The sequence below is a fragment of the Apteryx mantelli genome, chromosome Z (assembly GCF_036417845.1).
Source record: "Apteryx mantelli isolate bAptMan1 chromosome Z, bAptMan1.hap1, whole genome shotgun sequence".
Lineage (NCBI taxonomy): Eukaryota > Metazoa > Chordata > Aves > Apterygiformes > Apterygidae > Apteryx > Apteryx mantelli.
Window position 1 is genome coordinate 72,461,318 of NC_090020.1, and position 17,308 is coordinate 72,478,625.

General features: G+C 37.5%; 2 protein-coding genes across 3 annotated transcripts in view; one reads left to right on the top strand and one right to left on the bottom strand.

Annotated features, from left to right (window-relative positions):
- RICTOR (RPTOR independent companion of MTOR complex 2) overlaps positions 1 to 10,631 on the top strand; it is a 94,905-nt gene extending 84,274 nt beyond the window's left edge. Inside the window, exons 34-38 of the mRNA XM_067315628.1 lie at positions 96 to 329; positions 3,179 to 3,331; positions 4,210 to 4,333; positions 5,430 to 5,568; positions 5,658 to 10,631. Of these exons, the coding sequence (XP_067171729.1) occupies positions 96 to 329; positions 3,179 to 3,331; positions 4,210 to 4,333; positions 5,430 to 5,568; positions 5,658 to 5,732 (725 nt within the window). The 3' untranslated portion in view covers positions 5,733 to 10,631. The remainder of the gene's footprint in view (positions 1 to 95; positions 330 to 3,178; positions 3,332 to 4,209; positions 4,334 to 5,429; positions 5,569 to 5,657) is intronic.
- Positions 10,632 to 13,257: 2,626 nt separating this feature from the next.
- The window catches only part of OSMR (oncostatin M receptor), a 33,984-nt gene continuing 29,933 nt past the window's right edge, over positions 13,258 to 17,308 (bottom strand). For both annotated transcript variants that reach the window (XM_067315626.1, XM_067315627.1), the window contains 4 exons: positions 16,810 to 16,974; positions 15,152 to 15,230; positions 14,797 to 14,869; positions 13,258 to 13,765 (listed from right to left, as the gene is read on the bottom strand). In XM_067315626.1, the coding sequence (XP_067171727.1) occupies positions 13,322 to 13,765; positions 14,797 to 14,869; positions 15,152 to 15,230; positions 16,810 to 16,974 (761 nt within the window). In that variant the 3' untranslated portion in view covers positions 13,258 to 13,321. The remainder of the gene's footprint in view (positions 13,766 to 14,796; positions 14,870 to 15,151; positions 15,231 to 16,809; positions 16,975 to 17,308) is intronic.

Sequence of the window (17,308 nt, forward strand, 5' to 3'; positions counted from 1 at the left end):
GTTCAGCCTTTAAAGGAGAAATTTAATTCAAATAATGTTATAGTAACTTTGTTGCGTGGTTTTGTTTTTTCTGATGTTTAATTGCTTATCTACAGGTCTTCCATCAGGTACAAGTGATGTTGTCAAAAGTCCTTTTCAGATGCTTCGACAGCAGATCAGTCTCACAGAAATAATGAATACTAGCCGTTCAGATGCCTCTCAGTTTTTAGAAAATACAGAGGATACTGGACTACAGGAGCACACAGATGAGAACTGCCTTTATTGTGTCTGCATTCAAATATTGGGTTATCAGCCTAACAACAAAGCGAGCTCTTCATATAGTCGTGCAGGTTAGTGTTCTCTTGTGAGAAAGTGTGATAAAGGTGAAGACAAATTTTGAATTATGTTCATCTTTAAAAATGATGAATCTATAGTTTCCTCTTATTGACTATACTGCCTTGAAATTAATTTTCATTAATAAGCTCATTAATATTAGTTTTCCTTATGCAACCAATGGTATTTCTGTAGTAGTTTCCATCTTTTCTATTTCCAATAGTGTTAGTTCTGTTTGTATTTTTTAATATTTTTAAAAGCATATCAAAATATAAAAGGTGAAATTTTAAACCTTAGTTAGTCCTTATAAACCGATGTCCTGAAAACTGAGGCTTGCTTTCAAACTAATGAAAAGTCTGACTTCAAGTAGGTATACCATAAAACAAGAAGGAAAAGAAGCTCATTGAGAAGTCTGTTGAAGTTGTGCAGTAATTTCTGGGATTCAGTCATCTTTCTTCAGATTTTGAGATTCAAATAGAATGATGCAAAGATGGTTTGGTCCTTTTCCTCCTAACCTGCTCTGCAGAGCTTGCAGTTACATGCCTTTTTTATAGTGTCTATAATAAAAATAATGGAAATTCTAATTTCTACCTAGTAGGAATCTATTTTACTACACTATCACTATTTTACTACAGTGATATGTATTCAGTTAGTAACACACTGTCAGCCTCACATCTGTTAAATGAGGGCAGTACTTGGTTTTCTGGCAGCCTGATGTCTTTCATAATCCTTGTGCATTTAGGCTCTTCCTCTACCTTTTGCAGTTTTCTGAAGTGGCTCATGACCCAAACTGATTGCATCTACTTCTCTATGGGAAGGGGAATTTACTTTGTACTTGAACTTTTTTTATATCCTGGTAGGAAACATGAGACTTCATTTTCTTCTTTTTCCTTGTGGAGCGCACAAAAATAGTGTGCCTAGTCCTGAAATATCAGATGAAAAGACAAATTTCTAATAGATGTACTAAGAAAAGAGATTGGGATTGGGATGAGAGAAGACTCTGATTTAGAAGAGACACCTCTTTTAGAGGAGGGAAGTTTGAGGGGAAAAATATAAAATAGGATTTTTGAAAACATGAAAAAAATCTTGAGATGGTTTGGAAATTGAAATAAGGAATTGTATGCAAGTTTCTTGTTTTAAGAATTTGTAGATGTCCTGTGTTATTTAAAAGTAAAATGATAGGTTTAAAAATCGTGATGCGAAGTCTGGCTTGTTTGTCTCGGTTATTGTAAATCTGAATGATTAAATCACAAACTGAAACATCTCCAAGGCTACCTCTGAAGAAACACGCAGTTAACGGGAACCTTTTAGTGAATTTCACACTTTTCGGGAGAATTGAGGCACTGTACTGCATCTATCAACAAGGCAGAGGTGCTGTCTTCGTTAGCAAGTAATACAGTACAGTAGGAGCAAACCTGTGAGGCAAACAGTTGGTGCTGAGGAGCTGATGACATCTATATACATCTCAGGAGAATTTATTTCAGTCTAGCTGTGATCTGCATCCAGGGACTAAATATTTGTTAACCATTGGAGTGTGCTTTTTTACATTTAGTTTCATCCAAAAGGGAGTGCAGTCTGCACGCTCTGAAAGTGCTCCACAGGGTGAACCAAACCAAAGTAGGTCGGGATGCTGAGGAGATTTGCTCCAAAATGTGCTCCTTATCAGAACTAAAATGATGATATAGGTACACCCATAGTCAGTGCTTTAGGGAGGAGGCAGAGATGCAAAGTATTAGGAACTTTTCTGGACCCAAGAGATCTTAGTGCAGTTCATTCTTGACACAGAAGCCTAGTGAGCATTGAAGAAGAGAAGTAGTTGCTCATCTGTGATGCTGTCCTTCGCAGGAAATCAGTCAAAAGCATGATAACTTGCCGAGAGACTGGAGGACGTAAAGAGGACTGAAGGGCTTGGGAATGATGCGCAAAACATGAGGAATGGCTGAGGGAGCTGAGTTTGAGCTTGAGTTCAGCCTCAAGAGTGAAAGGATAATTAGGCCCTAACTGCAGTCTTCAAATACCATGAGGGGGCTTACAGAAGAGACAGACAGATGCTTCTCAGAGGCACACAGCAAAAGGACAAGAGGCAGTTGTCACGGGCTGCAGCAGCACAAATCCCAGTTGAACATACGGAGAAAAATTCTTCAGAATGAGGGTGGTTAAGCACTGAACAGATGCCCAGAAACGTTCTGAAGTCTCTGTCCTTGGATAGATCAGGTGCAATCTGATCTAATTTTGAAATGAGCCCTTCTTTGGCCAGGCGATTGGACTAGCTGATCTCCAGAGTTCCCTTCACGCCTGTGTTTTTCTGTGGTTCTTCTAACTGCACAATTAAAAACTTGGATTTTATATTCATCTCCTTTCATCCAAAGTACTAAAGGCTGTGAATAGTGAAACCATCCCAGAAGAATCTTATTTTTTGTCCCATCCTTCTTCTGATGGAATTGGAGCACTTTCTGCAAGACCTATGCTAATCGTATGAGCAAAAAAAAATTGTGTGTATGCAAGACAGCAACACAGTCATCTCTGAACATCCTTTTTAAGTGATATAAAATAGAGCATGGATATATCAGCACAAGCTCTACATGTGGTTATAGTTTTTCAGGCTTCTGTCAGTGCTTAAGAGTTGATTACTTTCCCTTGTGTATTTTTAGATTTTTTTTTAATATGATTTTTTTTAGAAAATTTTGAGTATGATTTGTCCAAAACCCAGCATCCAGTTTCCCAGCTGAATGTTGCTTTGTATGCCAACAGTTACCATACTTAGTGTTTCAGTGTCTTGCACACTTAACTTTGTTAAGAAATAAGATAAGCATTTGAAGTGAGGAAAAGTGTGAATAACAGAGATGCAACATTTTGTTTCTGTCAGATTTTTCAGACATTCCATATACTGACTGGTGTGGGCAGACCATACACAATCACTTAGATGTGCATTCCTCCAAATTTTCTGGAATTTCAGGCTGTAGCGACGCAGTATCCCATGGTTCAGCTAGTAGCACCAAGAGTACAGAGCTTGTACTAGGTAAGTTTGCCTTATGAATATTAAAGTCAAAAACTCTTAAAGTATTTTCTTAGGTATTGTGGAAAAATAGTATTTTATTTATACTTACCGCAACAAACTAATGCGCATTACTTGCAAACAAACAAACAAAACCCATCGCTTTGGGTGCCCTGATCATTATCAGTGAAGGTAGCAGCATTGTCTATGTTTAAGGGCAGATGGGAGAATACACTTTCAGACTCTTCTGGCTAGGTTGTGTGGTATTTTTGCAGGTAACCTAAAGAGCTCTGTATCATACATTATGATCAAATTGACTGTCTTTTTTTCCTAGTATTGGTAGGGGAAAAAAAATTCTATGAATAAATAAATTACTGAAGTTGTCTTTTATAAAAGACCTTTGACAGTAAATAGAAATTAAATGTTATTTGCATTTCTGTAAAGAGAAAGCGATTTCTTTTTTTGAACTTGTGTTTTATATTTTGCATTGTTGTAATTTCTTGTGAAGTAGCTTGTTGCTGATTTCACCAGCATCTTACACAAACAGAACAGCTAATCTCTCATCCAATTTGCAATATCATTTAGTGACAGAGACAGCACTGTGATTGAATCTTACAGTGACGTCAGTTTTTCCAAATACCACTAATTTACCTTTTTTAAACACTGCCATGTTAAAATTCATGAAAATAATATTTTTTAAGTTTTGATGGGAATATTTGCTGGTAGTTTTGAAAAGAATATATCATGCATACATATATGCACACACACATGTGTATATGCACATGCACATAGGTGTATATACGTGTTTATATAAAACCCTGAAGCTCATTCATCTGACATAAGTTTAACACAATTAAAGATTATTCTGCTTAAATCTCATACTGTTGAATTTATTTTTCAAGGAGTAAAATCAATCCCAGATGATACACCAGTGTGTAGGATACTGCTGCGGAAAGAAGTCTTACGTCTAGTAATCAATTTGAGTAGTTCAGTAGGAACTAAGGGCCATGAAACTGGACTCCTGACGTAAGTTAAATATTTTTTTAAATAATAGTTTTAGCACTATTCAGTTGTATGCGTTCTCTAAGATCTTATAAGGGTTTGCATTATTTCTGACTCCTCAAAAAATTGTCAAGCAGATTTTATAGTGTGTTACTGGAGTAATTGAACACCATGTAAAAGCTAAGTTTTAACTCTAAAAGTGCAGCACTAAGCTTCACAGCAGATGTAAGTGTAGTAATACACTTAGGGGCATCTGTTCCATATTTGTGTTAACAAATGGGAGCAGTTTGTCGTCATAACTCTTAAGAATTTTCCTGTTAGTATTTCTGCTTTGTCTTTATTGTCTTATTCTTTCCCTTTCTTTTTCAAAACAGTAATTTAACTGTACTGCTGTTTCATTATGTATCTCAGTGTATATAGTTTTGCATGTATACCCATGTCATTTAGAACTCAAAAGTATGTGATGTATCTTTAAAAAAGAAGCAATAATTAACTAGTTCTTTTTTTGTTTGTGCCAAATAAGGTATATCAGATAACAAAAATAATCTGAAAGTAACTTCTTAAGAAACACCAGTCTGCTTTAAGCAGGAGTACAACTACTGGAATTAATTTATAGGCAAACTCATGTTACAAATATAGAAATAAAAATCCAGGGATTAAACATGATAATAAAAACTCTAGACTTCTGGACTAGTCATGTTGGAAAGTGACATATGACTGTTAAAAGAAAATGTAGAAATACTCGGTTTAAAAAATGCTTACAAGTATGAAGTAATCTTTGCCATAGTTACTTATATATTGATGCTACATTTGGGTGCCATTTCTGTGATACACTGTTCGCTTCCTGCACCTATTATTTTAAGAGCAGGTGTTCTCAGATACTGTATGCAACTTTCAAATTAGATAGTCTGTTTCATCTTGTTAATATAGATTTCCTCCAATTTAGTACAAAATAATGCTGTCTCTTCTGATTGTCTTGCTTCATCAGATCCGGAATTTATAATGCCTGTTACTGAAGAGTTTTACTTTGCTAATGATGACAAAATTTAATTGAACGTTTTTTAAAAATATGTCGAAAGTCTGTGCAGGACTTTAAAACTTTTTTTTTCCTGTTGATCAGAATTAAGGAGAAGTATCCCCAAGCATTTGATGACATATGCCTTTACTCTGAGGTGTCCTACTTGTTAGCACATTGTACATTTCGACTCCCATCTCGAAGGTTCATTCAGGAGCTATTTCAAGATGTACAGTTTTTACAAGTAAGTTAAATGCACCAAAGCATGCCAGCTGGGTGAAGGTTTCATGTTCTAAAGAAGGCACTAACCTTACATCCATCTTTTTCTTTTAGATGCATGAAGAAGCAGAGGCTGTTCTAGCAACGCCAACAAAACAACCAGTAATTGATCCATCAGCTGAATCCTGACCTCTGTCTCAGGCAGTGTATTATATATGGACTTAGTGAAATCCTCAGACAACCTCCAATTGACTGGATGATAAAGTTTGGAGCATCATCTTCTAGACTGTTCCAGAAGCTACTGGTACCAGAAGAGTGACCTGAAAACCCTTTTTTTTCCTCAACCAATTACTGCCCCAGTCTTTTGTGCCCTTTGGGGAGTTATTAAACATTACCATAGTTTTAATAATAGTAATTACCAGTATATGCAAGAGCCGAGCACTGAACACCTCCACAAATTTTCATTTCATTTTTTAACATAAATAAAAAATAGGACAACGTGCAGAGACATCTTTTATGACTGACTTTTGAATCTGTTCCGGAGAAGCAGAATGATGCCTTGCTTTTTAACCCCTGGATATCATGAATTAGAGTATCTGAGGGTGCATTCCATTGGCAGCAATGGGGAGCCGTGCTGTAATCGTGGACACCAGGGGTTTAACGTTAGCCCTTCTCTGTTAGTTTTCGTACTGTTTGTAACACTACTTGGGGGGTTTATAACTTCAGACAGCAAGAAAAGCCTCTCTGAGGCATTCTTTAAGTTATTTTAATATTACTATAGTTGTAAGTCATTTTATTAGCAGTCTCTCCAGTTTCATTGCATTTACATATATGTATCTTATCTGAACCAGCTAAGGATTTTCACTACAGTTTGATTCAAAACAAAAAATCATTTAAACTTAAAATGCTGAAATCAGATCATTTTCCCTGAATGATATGCATGTGTTTGAAGTTCCTAGACTCATGCTCATATGGTATGAATGTTGGTCATATTCTTAACTGAAAACCTTTAACAAGCATGATTTTTATCAGATAAATGAATATTGTTATCAACTAAACTTGAAAACATTTAATCATTGCTGCTTTGTGAGAAGGCATAGTAAATGAGCAATTTCCACGCTCCATGGCAACAGCCTTTTATAAAAACTTTAAAGGTTTGCTTGAATTTCAATGTATGAGTGATCAAGCATCAGATAGTACTAAAAATTGTAGTGAAAAGCCTTAAGAACCAAATTTTGAAGCAGCAGTACTTACAAATTTATACCGGTATTGAGACCTGTTGCACAAGTTACATGATACAGTGACTGTTATAGGAAGACAGTTGCCTTTATCATGTCACTAGTGAGGTTGTTAAATTAATGAGTGCAAGCTTTAAAAAAAAAAGTAAGTATCCCCACCACTTCTGTCATGCATCTAAAGATTCAGAAGCCTTTATAAAAAGGTAATATAAATATATGCAAATATATATATATACAGTAGCATGGCCATCTTTGTTAGAATGCCTGTAATAGAAAGGGTTACCCTTTGATTTTGATATAGGTGAATAATTCAGCTGGACTGTAATAGGTAGAATGTATTTTTATCCATTCACTCTTACCTTTTTTTTTTTTTTTTTAATAATTGTCAGATTAATACTTAGATGAAGATAAGTGAAATATATCCTAATACTCATAACCCTGATCTTACTAGCTATGCTACTGGAGACTTCAGTAAGTAGGCCTGTGAACCAGTAACAGCATAACACGATTTGTACTGAAATGTAGAATTTATTTGCTCTTAGTGGAAATTTCATCTTGCCACATAAGCACTGCTTTGCAGAGATCACTTCACTGAGTTCTTACATGCACTGCATACCATCAGGTTCTGGTAAAGCAGATCTGTAAGTTGCTGCTCATAGTCAAACTTAGTTTCCTAGATTATCTTTTCATGAGTTCCCACTGAAAGAAAGAGCAAAAAGAAACCAGTTCAACTCACAAATACATATGACACAAATAATACATTTATGTGTTGAAACGTGTTTGGAATGCTTTGAAAACATACCCACCAGTAACTATTAGACTTCTCTGGTCATAAGAAATAAATGCTTCTGTAAAACCAAAATGTCAATCACAGTAGACCAAATAGTGGTGTAAACTCCAAAGGAAATAATGTAGTGTTCCCAAGAATGGGACTAGCATATCTTATACAGTAGTTTCAAACACTACCTCAGTTAGGCTAGAGTATAAGAGATTTGTTTTAATAACTAGATGGGGTTACATCAAACAACTCCCATGTTATTTTTCTGCAGTTAAAGCAAAATAAACAAGTATTATCACCTGTATTAAAAAAACAAAACAAAACACCCTTGTTCATTTGTTACCAGTTTAATCCATAGCACTTAATGTAGAAAAGGCAATAGGAAGGCCTCTGATTATTTAAAAAGGTAAGCAAAAGAGATGTCAGTATACTTTAAAAGGATTCTCCATCCTGAAATGTGTATACATTTAGAAATACTCGGTTGTGTGGGGATCCATGACAACAAAACTTGACAAACGAATTATTGCTGCAAATTCAGTTATAAAGCATGATTTTCTTTCTAAAAGTGTATGAGTGTCAGTAGATTTCAACAAATATGCATAATGGACATAAAGTCCATGCTGTACATAACATACAACATTTCTAAAATTAATTTACATTAAGCTGATTAATGTTTCTCTTTAATTGACAAATGAAGGGATATTGTAATTGAAGGAATTTGATATTGGCCTAGTTATAAACTGTGAATTTCTAATTTTGTCAATTTCTTTTTTAAAATATCCCTTTCAGAGTTCTTCTCTGAGGGCTTTATTTTGCTTCATGATAAAACTTCAGAAGAAAACTGTTATAAATAAAAAGTCTGCATATATTAAACTTAATAGAAAATCCTCCCACTTTTCCTGGAAAGGGTAGCAAGCTTATAGACCAACCATTTTCTATTTTTCCAGTTCTGACAATTTGCGATACTATTGAATAAATGGTAAAGCATCTGGTACTCAATTATATAGTTTGTTTGCTGTGGCAAAGAAAACTCCTGAATGATTAAACAAGCTAGCACAGAAAATATTCAGACAGGTTTGTGGGGAAAGAGATGCTGGATAGGAAACCAATTGAATATAGTCTACTAAATTAGCTGGCTAATTTCCTTAGTCTCCTTTTTTTATAGTCAGTGGAAAGGGATAGTCTCCACCAAAGGGCAGTTTAAGGCAGAACTCTAATCAAAGAACTCTGGATTATTTCCTGGAGAGCCTGTTTCTCTCCTCCGAGTGTAGAAGAAGGCAAAGCTGGGTGCTGTGAATACCCTTTTTGAGAGAGAGAGAGACTGACTTTTTCAGGCATCAGAAATTCAGGGATGTTGAATGCACCTAACTCTCGTTGACATCACTTGGGGTTGTAGATACGTGTTGAGGTGCCTAACTGTGAGTACGTGCCTACTTGTATGTTGGCCCTTGGCGTGCTCTATGTGAAATAGTCACTTTTCCTGCCTGACTGTTCTTTTTTGACTGGAAATACATACCTACAGATGCCATCACTGATTCTTTTTCTTTTTTTTTTTCTCCCTCCCAAGACACAATAGTAAAGTATTCAGTAGCTTAGTGCGCAGCGGCTTGGCACGCTGAGGTGAGCTACCTTTTACAAACATTTTAAAATACCTACTAGGCATCAATGATAATATCATTCATCTTTTGAATTCATTCTACTTTGAAGCATACGTAGTGGTCCTGAATGAGAGAATTGTAATATGCAGTGAGAAGCTTAAGAAAACCCTAGCACCTTTAATAGGTGTGTAAAGAGAGAGCGAGCTAGTCTAGAAATATTTCAAGAGGTAGGTAATAATTAAAGCCTGGTGCGAGATGAAACAGCTGATGCTTCATCTTAGTCTATGTTTTGATCTTGGTATTTGGCCTTTGGACTTCTGGAAGCTTGTGTTACCTTGTAAAGTGAGGGTAAGCTCAAGATGAGGAATCTTAAAGGAAGAACTTTTGCCAGGTTTTGGAGCGGCTCCAAGGTTTCCGCTCATCTCCTGGCAGGCCTGCACGGGAAGTCATTAAATGGTGCTTTGCTGTGGAGGCAGTTGAAAACAGGTCCCCTATTATTATTATCTTTTGGTTAACCTTTACTACCATGTGCTTATTAAAGGTATACTAGGTGAGAGTAAAATCTGAAGGCTGTAAAAGATCTTTGGGAACATGCTAGAAACCATGTCTATATCTTGCTAGAAGCCCTCAGCTCCTTCGGTATTTTTGTTTTGTTTGTTCAACTCCTAATTCTGGTTCCCTGGATATTTTTGTTTGCAACAGACTTGTATGTTCAGTAAAGAATGTGGATTTTCTTTGGACTATTTTTGTAAAATAGATGGATAGCAATGCCACAGCATGCAGAAATTGCACATTTTGCTTGAATTGCTTTGTAAAATACACTATTTAATTTGAGAAATGTAATTTATGCCAAAAAGTGTAACATGCCATTTTGCCACTGAATAGGTTGTTTTAGCACAAGATGCAATGTCTTAGGGGGGAAAGGCAGACATTTTGTAGATTTAATTGAAAAATTGTTCCAATATTGGCTGTCAGAATCCCTAACACTGCATTACAAGAGATGATGTAAATTAATCATTCTGAGTAGGGAAGGGATCGAGGAAAATCGAGACTTATTCTCCCTGTCCCACGTGGTCTTTTTTTATTTCGTAATACGCTGCTACATATTTGGAGGTTCTAGTGTTTGTAGGTCACTGAACAGACATTGAAATCTGATTTATATTGTATACCTGTAACATAGAAAGAAAAAGTATTTATATATTTTCCGTAAGAATATTGCATTGAGCTGTGTATAATTTAAAGAGGCTTGTCCCAAAATGGTATTGCCCACCTTGATTTTTTTTTTTTTTTTTTTGTATAGTGTGTACAGTTCATGTCTATGGGCATTAAAAGCCTCCTGAAGCGTAATCTTATCAAAGGGATGCATTGTTAATAAAATGTACTTAAACTTCTTATAGTTGTTCTGGTCTCATATGCACCTCTCAGCACTAGAAATGGGTTGGAATTTTATTTATATTTGTAAGTTACTAATTAACTAGAATGACCTTAAGCTTTCCAAATAAACTTTTTTTGTCAAAAATATATTTTACATTAATACTTTATAAGATGTCTTGTAAAAATAGAAGGGGACTCTAATATTTTGTGCACCATTTTTATTTAAAGAACTTAGTGTACTGATACTGAAAATCACTTTTCATTATGCAATGTTTACACGTTTAGTATTGGCATTTCAAAAGTAGATGTGAAAGTTGAATTATAAACAAAAATGACAAAAATAAACACAAAAAATCCATTTTGAAAATCAAACGAAGATTTGAATTTTGAACTCATTCAACCATAATTAATGTAAGACATGTTTAAAAAAGAAAGTTATATGTGGCAACACCCCTCCCACCCTCTGCCAAAAATACTTTCCTAATCTTCAGCTCTAGTTATAAGGCCCTGACTGTACCCTTTGGCTTATATGAAGGCATTATCTTCCTCAGAATTATCTGCTTGCCTGTGTGTTTTTAAGCACAGGTAGTTTCAGGAAACAACATCAACAAGCAGAAAGGTTCACCGATGAAGAGGAGCTACCTTCTCTTCCTGCTGCCAAGCAGGCTGCATGTTTTGTCTGGATGTGACAGTACCTGCTAAAACGTTTCCCTGCTTCCTGACGGTGAGGTTCTCCCTGTGCCCCATGTGCCTGGAGAGACAAAGGAGCCGAGCTGAGACCTCGCAGCAGGGTCTGGTGTCTCACTGAACATCAAGGAGGCACCACCAGGTACGTCGCGCTCCCCATCAGCCTTGTGCTACAGGATGGCAGCCAAGCCTCAGCAGTTGTAGCTTAGAGGTAGGAAATCACACCGTGTTGCAGCCATCCACTTGGCACTGAGACCTGGACCATGTTGAAATTTAAAATGTGTTTCATGGGATGGGTTGACTTGTTTGATTGAGTTCTGTATCAGAATTCCTTATGCCTGTAACTCTTGATTTTGGATACCTTTCAAACCTTTTTAAATGAACAGGCCTTTTTAAAATGAACAACTAAGAAGTTTTATTTCAGTAACGGCAAAACAGCTCACTTTAAAAGGCTTACTGCTGGAGAAAATGCTAGTATGAGTGTATTCACTGATGAAATGCTTTGGAGAAGTTAGTTTCTAAGTTGTAAAGATACTGTGATGTTCAGCAATCAAAAAGAAAACTTTCAAATTCACTGTAACTCAAAAGAAATTAAGGTAGGAGTAAAAGTTTCTCTGGAATATCTCCATCAAAAAGCAAATAGTTACTTTGCCTAGGTTGTTCACAGAGGTTTATTTGAGATGTAGGGAAAGTGAAGTCTGATAGTCTCTTTCAGTCTTTAGACAGTGGAGTAAAGGAACATGTTTGGTGACATTTTGAGAGAAAACAGCAGTGTCCTTTAACCAGACAACACTAAACACAAATTCAACAGTCTGTGTATTTGTTTGCTTCACCTTCATATGCCTGAACACTTCTCTCTCTACTTAAAGTCATTGCTTTTATTATCCAAAGTCTATATAAATTCTTGTTGGTTTTTCTGCGGCAGCACAGTCTTATACATTATGACAATACTGATATCTAAGTTTTATACTGTTGCTTGAGGTTCAGTATAACAATACATTTTTGTCTGCAGCTGCTTAGATTTTAAGTAGAGACTGTGATTAGCTAAAAAAGTTAAGAAGTTCATGTTACACAACAGGAGAGACAGTGCCATGGTAACACCTCCACAAACAGCTGCCCTGCTGAAAACACAGTTGCTCTTAATTCCCCACATTTCTTTGTTTAATAAATTCAAGAGGATTTGGCTTGGAATTTTAAAGGATCATTCTTCCAAGCAGAGATAAGCGGAGGAGCCAGGACCCAAATTACCAGAAATGGGAGTGGCAGCCCACTAACAGGGGCCCGTACTGTTAAAAATCTGTTGTCTGCACTCCTTCACCCACTCTGTTTTGACATGGTGGCTTTGGCTCGCTGTGGTCACAAGTCAGTGTCACTGTTAATATACAAGTGAGGAGAAAGGAGGGAGGTCCTAGGATGTTGGTGCACAGTGTACTAGGAGCAAGAGCGTAGCGTATTTAGAGAAGGCAAAGTCACCTCCAATCCTGAAGTAATGCACCATATTGAATGCAGGTGACCCTTCCATGCTAATTCTTTGGGGGAAAGCACAGCACCACCCCCCCCCCCATCCGACACTACCCTTCTGATAAACACCCCAAGGCACATGCTGATGCCAGGCGCTGTCCCATGCACATTTTCACAATGTATGATGGCTAGGGGTGTCCAGAGAAGTAGTATGTTCACAGAGAGGAGTATTGTAAGTAAGTGAAATAAATATATTCCTTGCATGTGACAACTTATTTGTTAAACTTGCTTGACTGCTTTCTAAATGAGTTTTTAACCTCTGCAAAGCAGGGTCGTTCTTTGTGTCAGGCTATGAAGAACTGCTATGATTTAACCTTCTACATAATATAGGCCACAAAATACTGGCCTGTAAATCTTGCATCATGCCCCTAACTTGTGATTAAACTATAGCACACATCATTCCAGTGCAAAAGTCAGTATTTTTAAACTACTCCTGAAGCAACAGCTTTGCAGAGTTAACAGAAGTAGGGCAGTGGGGCTTATGAAAGTCTTCATCAAAAAGAGAAGTTGACCATGGGTTCAGAAACTCTTATTTGTATTTTGTAACCCAAACATTGCATGGACTCAGTGGTACAGGGTACATCAAAGTCTCTTCCCCAAACAGTGCCAATTTGTTTGTGAAATATATCTCAAACTGGTCTTTCTGCCAGCTGTTTCTCTGGGTGATGAGACGGCACCTTCGTTCAAAATATCAAAGTAATACTGTGGCTGGTACAACACTGCTGACAGTTGTGGCTTGCTTGTTTCTAGCATCCCTGGGTTTTGATAGGGGTCAGATTCAACTGCAATGTGAGACGAGTATGCAAAGTTTTCAAACCAAGTCATAGGTTTTGGTGTGGATGGTTGGTCTCTCTTTTCTTTTTGATTTGGGTAAGTCCCGCGAGAATCGTGACCAGCAATCTTATCTTCTGTTGGAGTAGAAGACATTTGGCTCCACAGAGGTAATTTCTGGGCTTCAGACTTATTATCCACTGCTAGAGCATCAGGCATGCAGTCATTTATTTTCAATACTTTCTCAGAACCAATCTACAGGAGAGTCATTAAAAAAAAAAAGAAAAAAAAAAATCACCCAATGAAAGAAGCTCAGGGTAAAGGAAAGGAAGTAATTACTTCAAACACTTCTAAAATTGCATGGTAAATTTTGTGAGTTGGGAGTTTTCATACAAATGAACTGAATTCGAAGGAAGAAACACAGGATGTTTGATAGAAGCTCAATTTTTGTGTGGAATTTATCGAATAGTATTTAGAGTTTTTTGGGGTTTTTTTTAAGTTCAATATGATTAAATTTAATGAAGTAAGAAAAGATGTCCCTTCATTTTACAGACTTGGCCAGGGTTTTACATCTGTGCGGTTTTCGGTGTGAAACAATAGCAACTGTAGGGTGGCAGAAGATGGGGGGCTATAAGTTTTACAGATGACTCCTTCAGTGAATACTAGCAGCAAAACTGGCAGTGGTTGCGCATGTGCCAGGATGATAGAGACGTGCTCCTGGTTTTGGGACCCTTGTGCGCTGTGTAAAGGCAGTGGCTCACGGTTTGAAGGGCCTACAGGGGAAGCTGAAGGCACTGTGCCCACCCCTCCCTCCCAGCCAGAGCTGTCAGTGTGTGGCCGAGCCCCACGCAAGGGCCATCACGGGGGTCGCTCTCGCGTGCTTTACAACAACTGACAGCGTGACGGACGAGTGAGGCAGGAGGGGTGGGTAGACACAGCTCAAAGACCACAGCAAAGTGCTCAATTCTAAGGTATGGTCTGTTTTGCTCAAAGCTAGTTTTAAACAGTAATATTGGAAGAACTAGCTGTCAACATTGTCTGATTATGCTTTCATGCTTTCTTTGCAGTAGCAGACATCAGAATACAAAGTGATCACTGCAGAATCACATGAACGGAGAGTTTTCCACAAAATGATGTCAAACTATGATGTTAGATTACATTTATTTCTGTATGATGAGTGTCACTCATTTTTAAATGCAGCCAGGACAAGAAAATGATTTTTTGTGAAACTTTTCTAATCAAAGATTGGAAAAATTAAAAATATTAGATTTGTTCAGTGATCTTACCGTAAGCTCTGTAAATGAAAGCACTTTGCTCTTGTTAGGATTAGGTATTACAGGACAGCAGCACTCCTTCACCCTGGAAACAAGACAGCAAAACAAATGAGGTTTTTGTTCTCTCATCAAAGCATATTCTACCAGCAGAAGCAACTCTTAGATGTGTACAGAAACAGCAGGAGATGATGAGTGTCTCGGAAATGCCGCAAGCCAAACACTTACAATGTCCACACAGTTGGACATTCAAAGGAAAAATGAATGAGACCTTATAACAGGCTGGAAGAGACAAGCTGCAGCTGTGGTTTGTGAATTACACTAGTTACATTCTCTGTCTACAGGAGAAAAAAAATGCATTAAAACTTACCACTTTATCTTCCAGTGGCATAGAGCTGCTGCTACCAAAGGAACTATCACAAGTAGGACTAGAAGGTACAGTAAGTTTGCTGTGAAAGAAAAATACTTTAAAAAAATGTTTTCAATTTCTCACTTGTTAAAAGTCAATACAGGCTGAGTTTCTGGGACAAAATAACATCCTAAGGTCCATGTGGGATACCAGCCACTAACCTAGCAGTGAAATTGTGTGGTCTGTGGTTTGTAAGTGGTTGCAAGATATTTTGGCTGTAAATTCTGGGACAGTCTAGTTATGTCTTTGGACATTGATTTCTCTTACAAAATTGAAATATCACCAGATTGCTTTTAATTTGCCCTCTGCTCGCATTGACTTCTTACCTGAAAGCAAATTATCAAGAGTTAAGGCAGTGGGAATCTCACTTAACACTTGGTTTTAGGTCTTCTCTCAGATGCCAAAAAAAGAAGACAAGATTGTTACCATGAGACAAGACTGAAGTAAACTCTACTTCCAGTGTGGACAAACTGTATCAAGATAGATACTAGCAGTGTTTTTCCTCTCTTAGGATTTTATGCTGCCACAGCAATCTCAGTATTTCCTTTTGGTTGGAAGACACAGCCTTGGGCTATGTTTGCACAAACTGTTTAGGCTATTGCGAGCTGGTCCTGACTGAAAGAACTAGAGCTCTGCCCTCTCCCTGGCAGACTGCTCTAGCCACTGCCCTCGGCGTTTGTGTGTCCCTACCATGAACCACGGCAGGGCACGGGTGCAGGGCACATTCTCCTTTATTCTTCGCTGGTAAATTTGGAAATGGGTCAGCCCCTCCATTGATTTCCTGTGTAGCTGTATGAATGGCTGTGCCTGTGCCAGGGAAGCCTGGAGTGGGAACAGGATCACTGGCGCAAGAGGGAGAGGAGAGGCAGAACTGCCTCTACCCGTGAAGGTATAGACACAGCCCTGGTAGCTAGTGTAAAACATGAAGTTTCCTTGCACAAGCCAATACCAAAGGGTGAACCCTTTCCTCCCTCTCGCCCTTTACCCCCACCTCAGACAAATGTTTCGAAACTAGGTGTCTCCAGCCTGGAGCACAAGTCTCGAAAGACTTGAGCCTGCTGAGTGGTATTTTCAAGGGAACAGAATTACAGGCACGTGATTTCCTGTTCTGCTTTGAAAATCAAATCTGCCCAGACTGCTCAAGCCAACAATCTCCTCTTATTGCCTTGTGAAGGAATTAACTCATTAATGGATTTAAAGAGTGATCTGAATAAACACCAAAATCAGAAATTCAAGACTCCTGATAGAAATAATCTATTTGCACACAAGTCTCTATTTTTTCCATAGATCAGAAAACTAGTTAAATACAAATAAAATTCTTTAATGCATTCTAGCAAACAGGACTCACTGGCCAAGCAGATATGCATGTATGAAGCTACTTCCAAGAAGGATATGAAATTTAAAGTTGTAAAATTCTTTCATTTCTAAAATACAAAGACATAGCTACTTAAAAGCACCAAAATGTTGTGTTGGTGTGTGCATTTTACTTCCCAGTTGTATCCTTTCTCAAAGGCATGCTACCTAGAATTAAATGTTTTCCTTTGAGAAAGGAAGATTACTCTAATCTAGCATCCTCCCATCTTTCTGCCAGGAAACAAATTATCATTGTCAATACTCACAGTTAAATGGCGTTTCTATGTGAATAAAGTTGACAATGGGAGTCTCTCCTCCACCTGTATAGGCTTTAACCACTAGTTTGTATTTTGTACTTGGCATTAGGTGTTTCACAGTGTATCTCTTTTCTTCTGGGTTTTCAATTGTGTATTTACATAGCACTGAACCATCTAAAATGAAACCAGACGTTAAAAATAAGTGCAACTGAGAGCACTAGACCACTGAAATAACAGAACATTTACAAGTCACCTTCTTTGTACTATGCGCACTTTCTTCTGTGAAAGATGATGCGTCCTGACTCATTGCTGCTGGGCTACACTCGCATCCCTTCTAACTGCCCTGTTCACAGCCCAGCCCATCCTGGGGCAGACAACTTCCTGTCAAACTATTCCGGCAACTATTTATTTTCATTTACTTTTACTATAGCTTTCTAAACAGAATTGATTTGGTCTTGCCCTTTTCTTTTTCTCCAAAATCCTGTAAACCCTCAACGATTAAGAAATC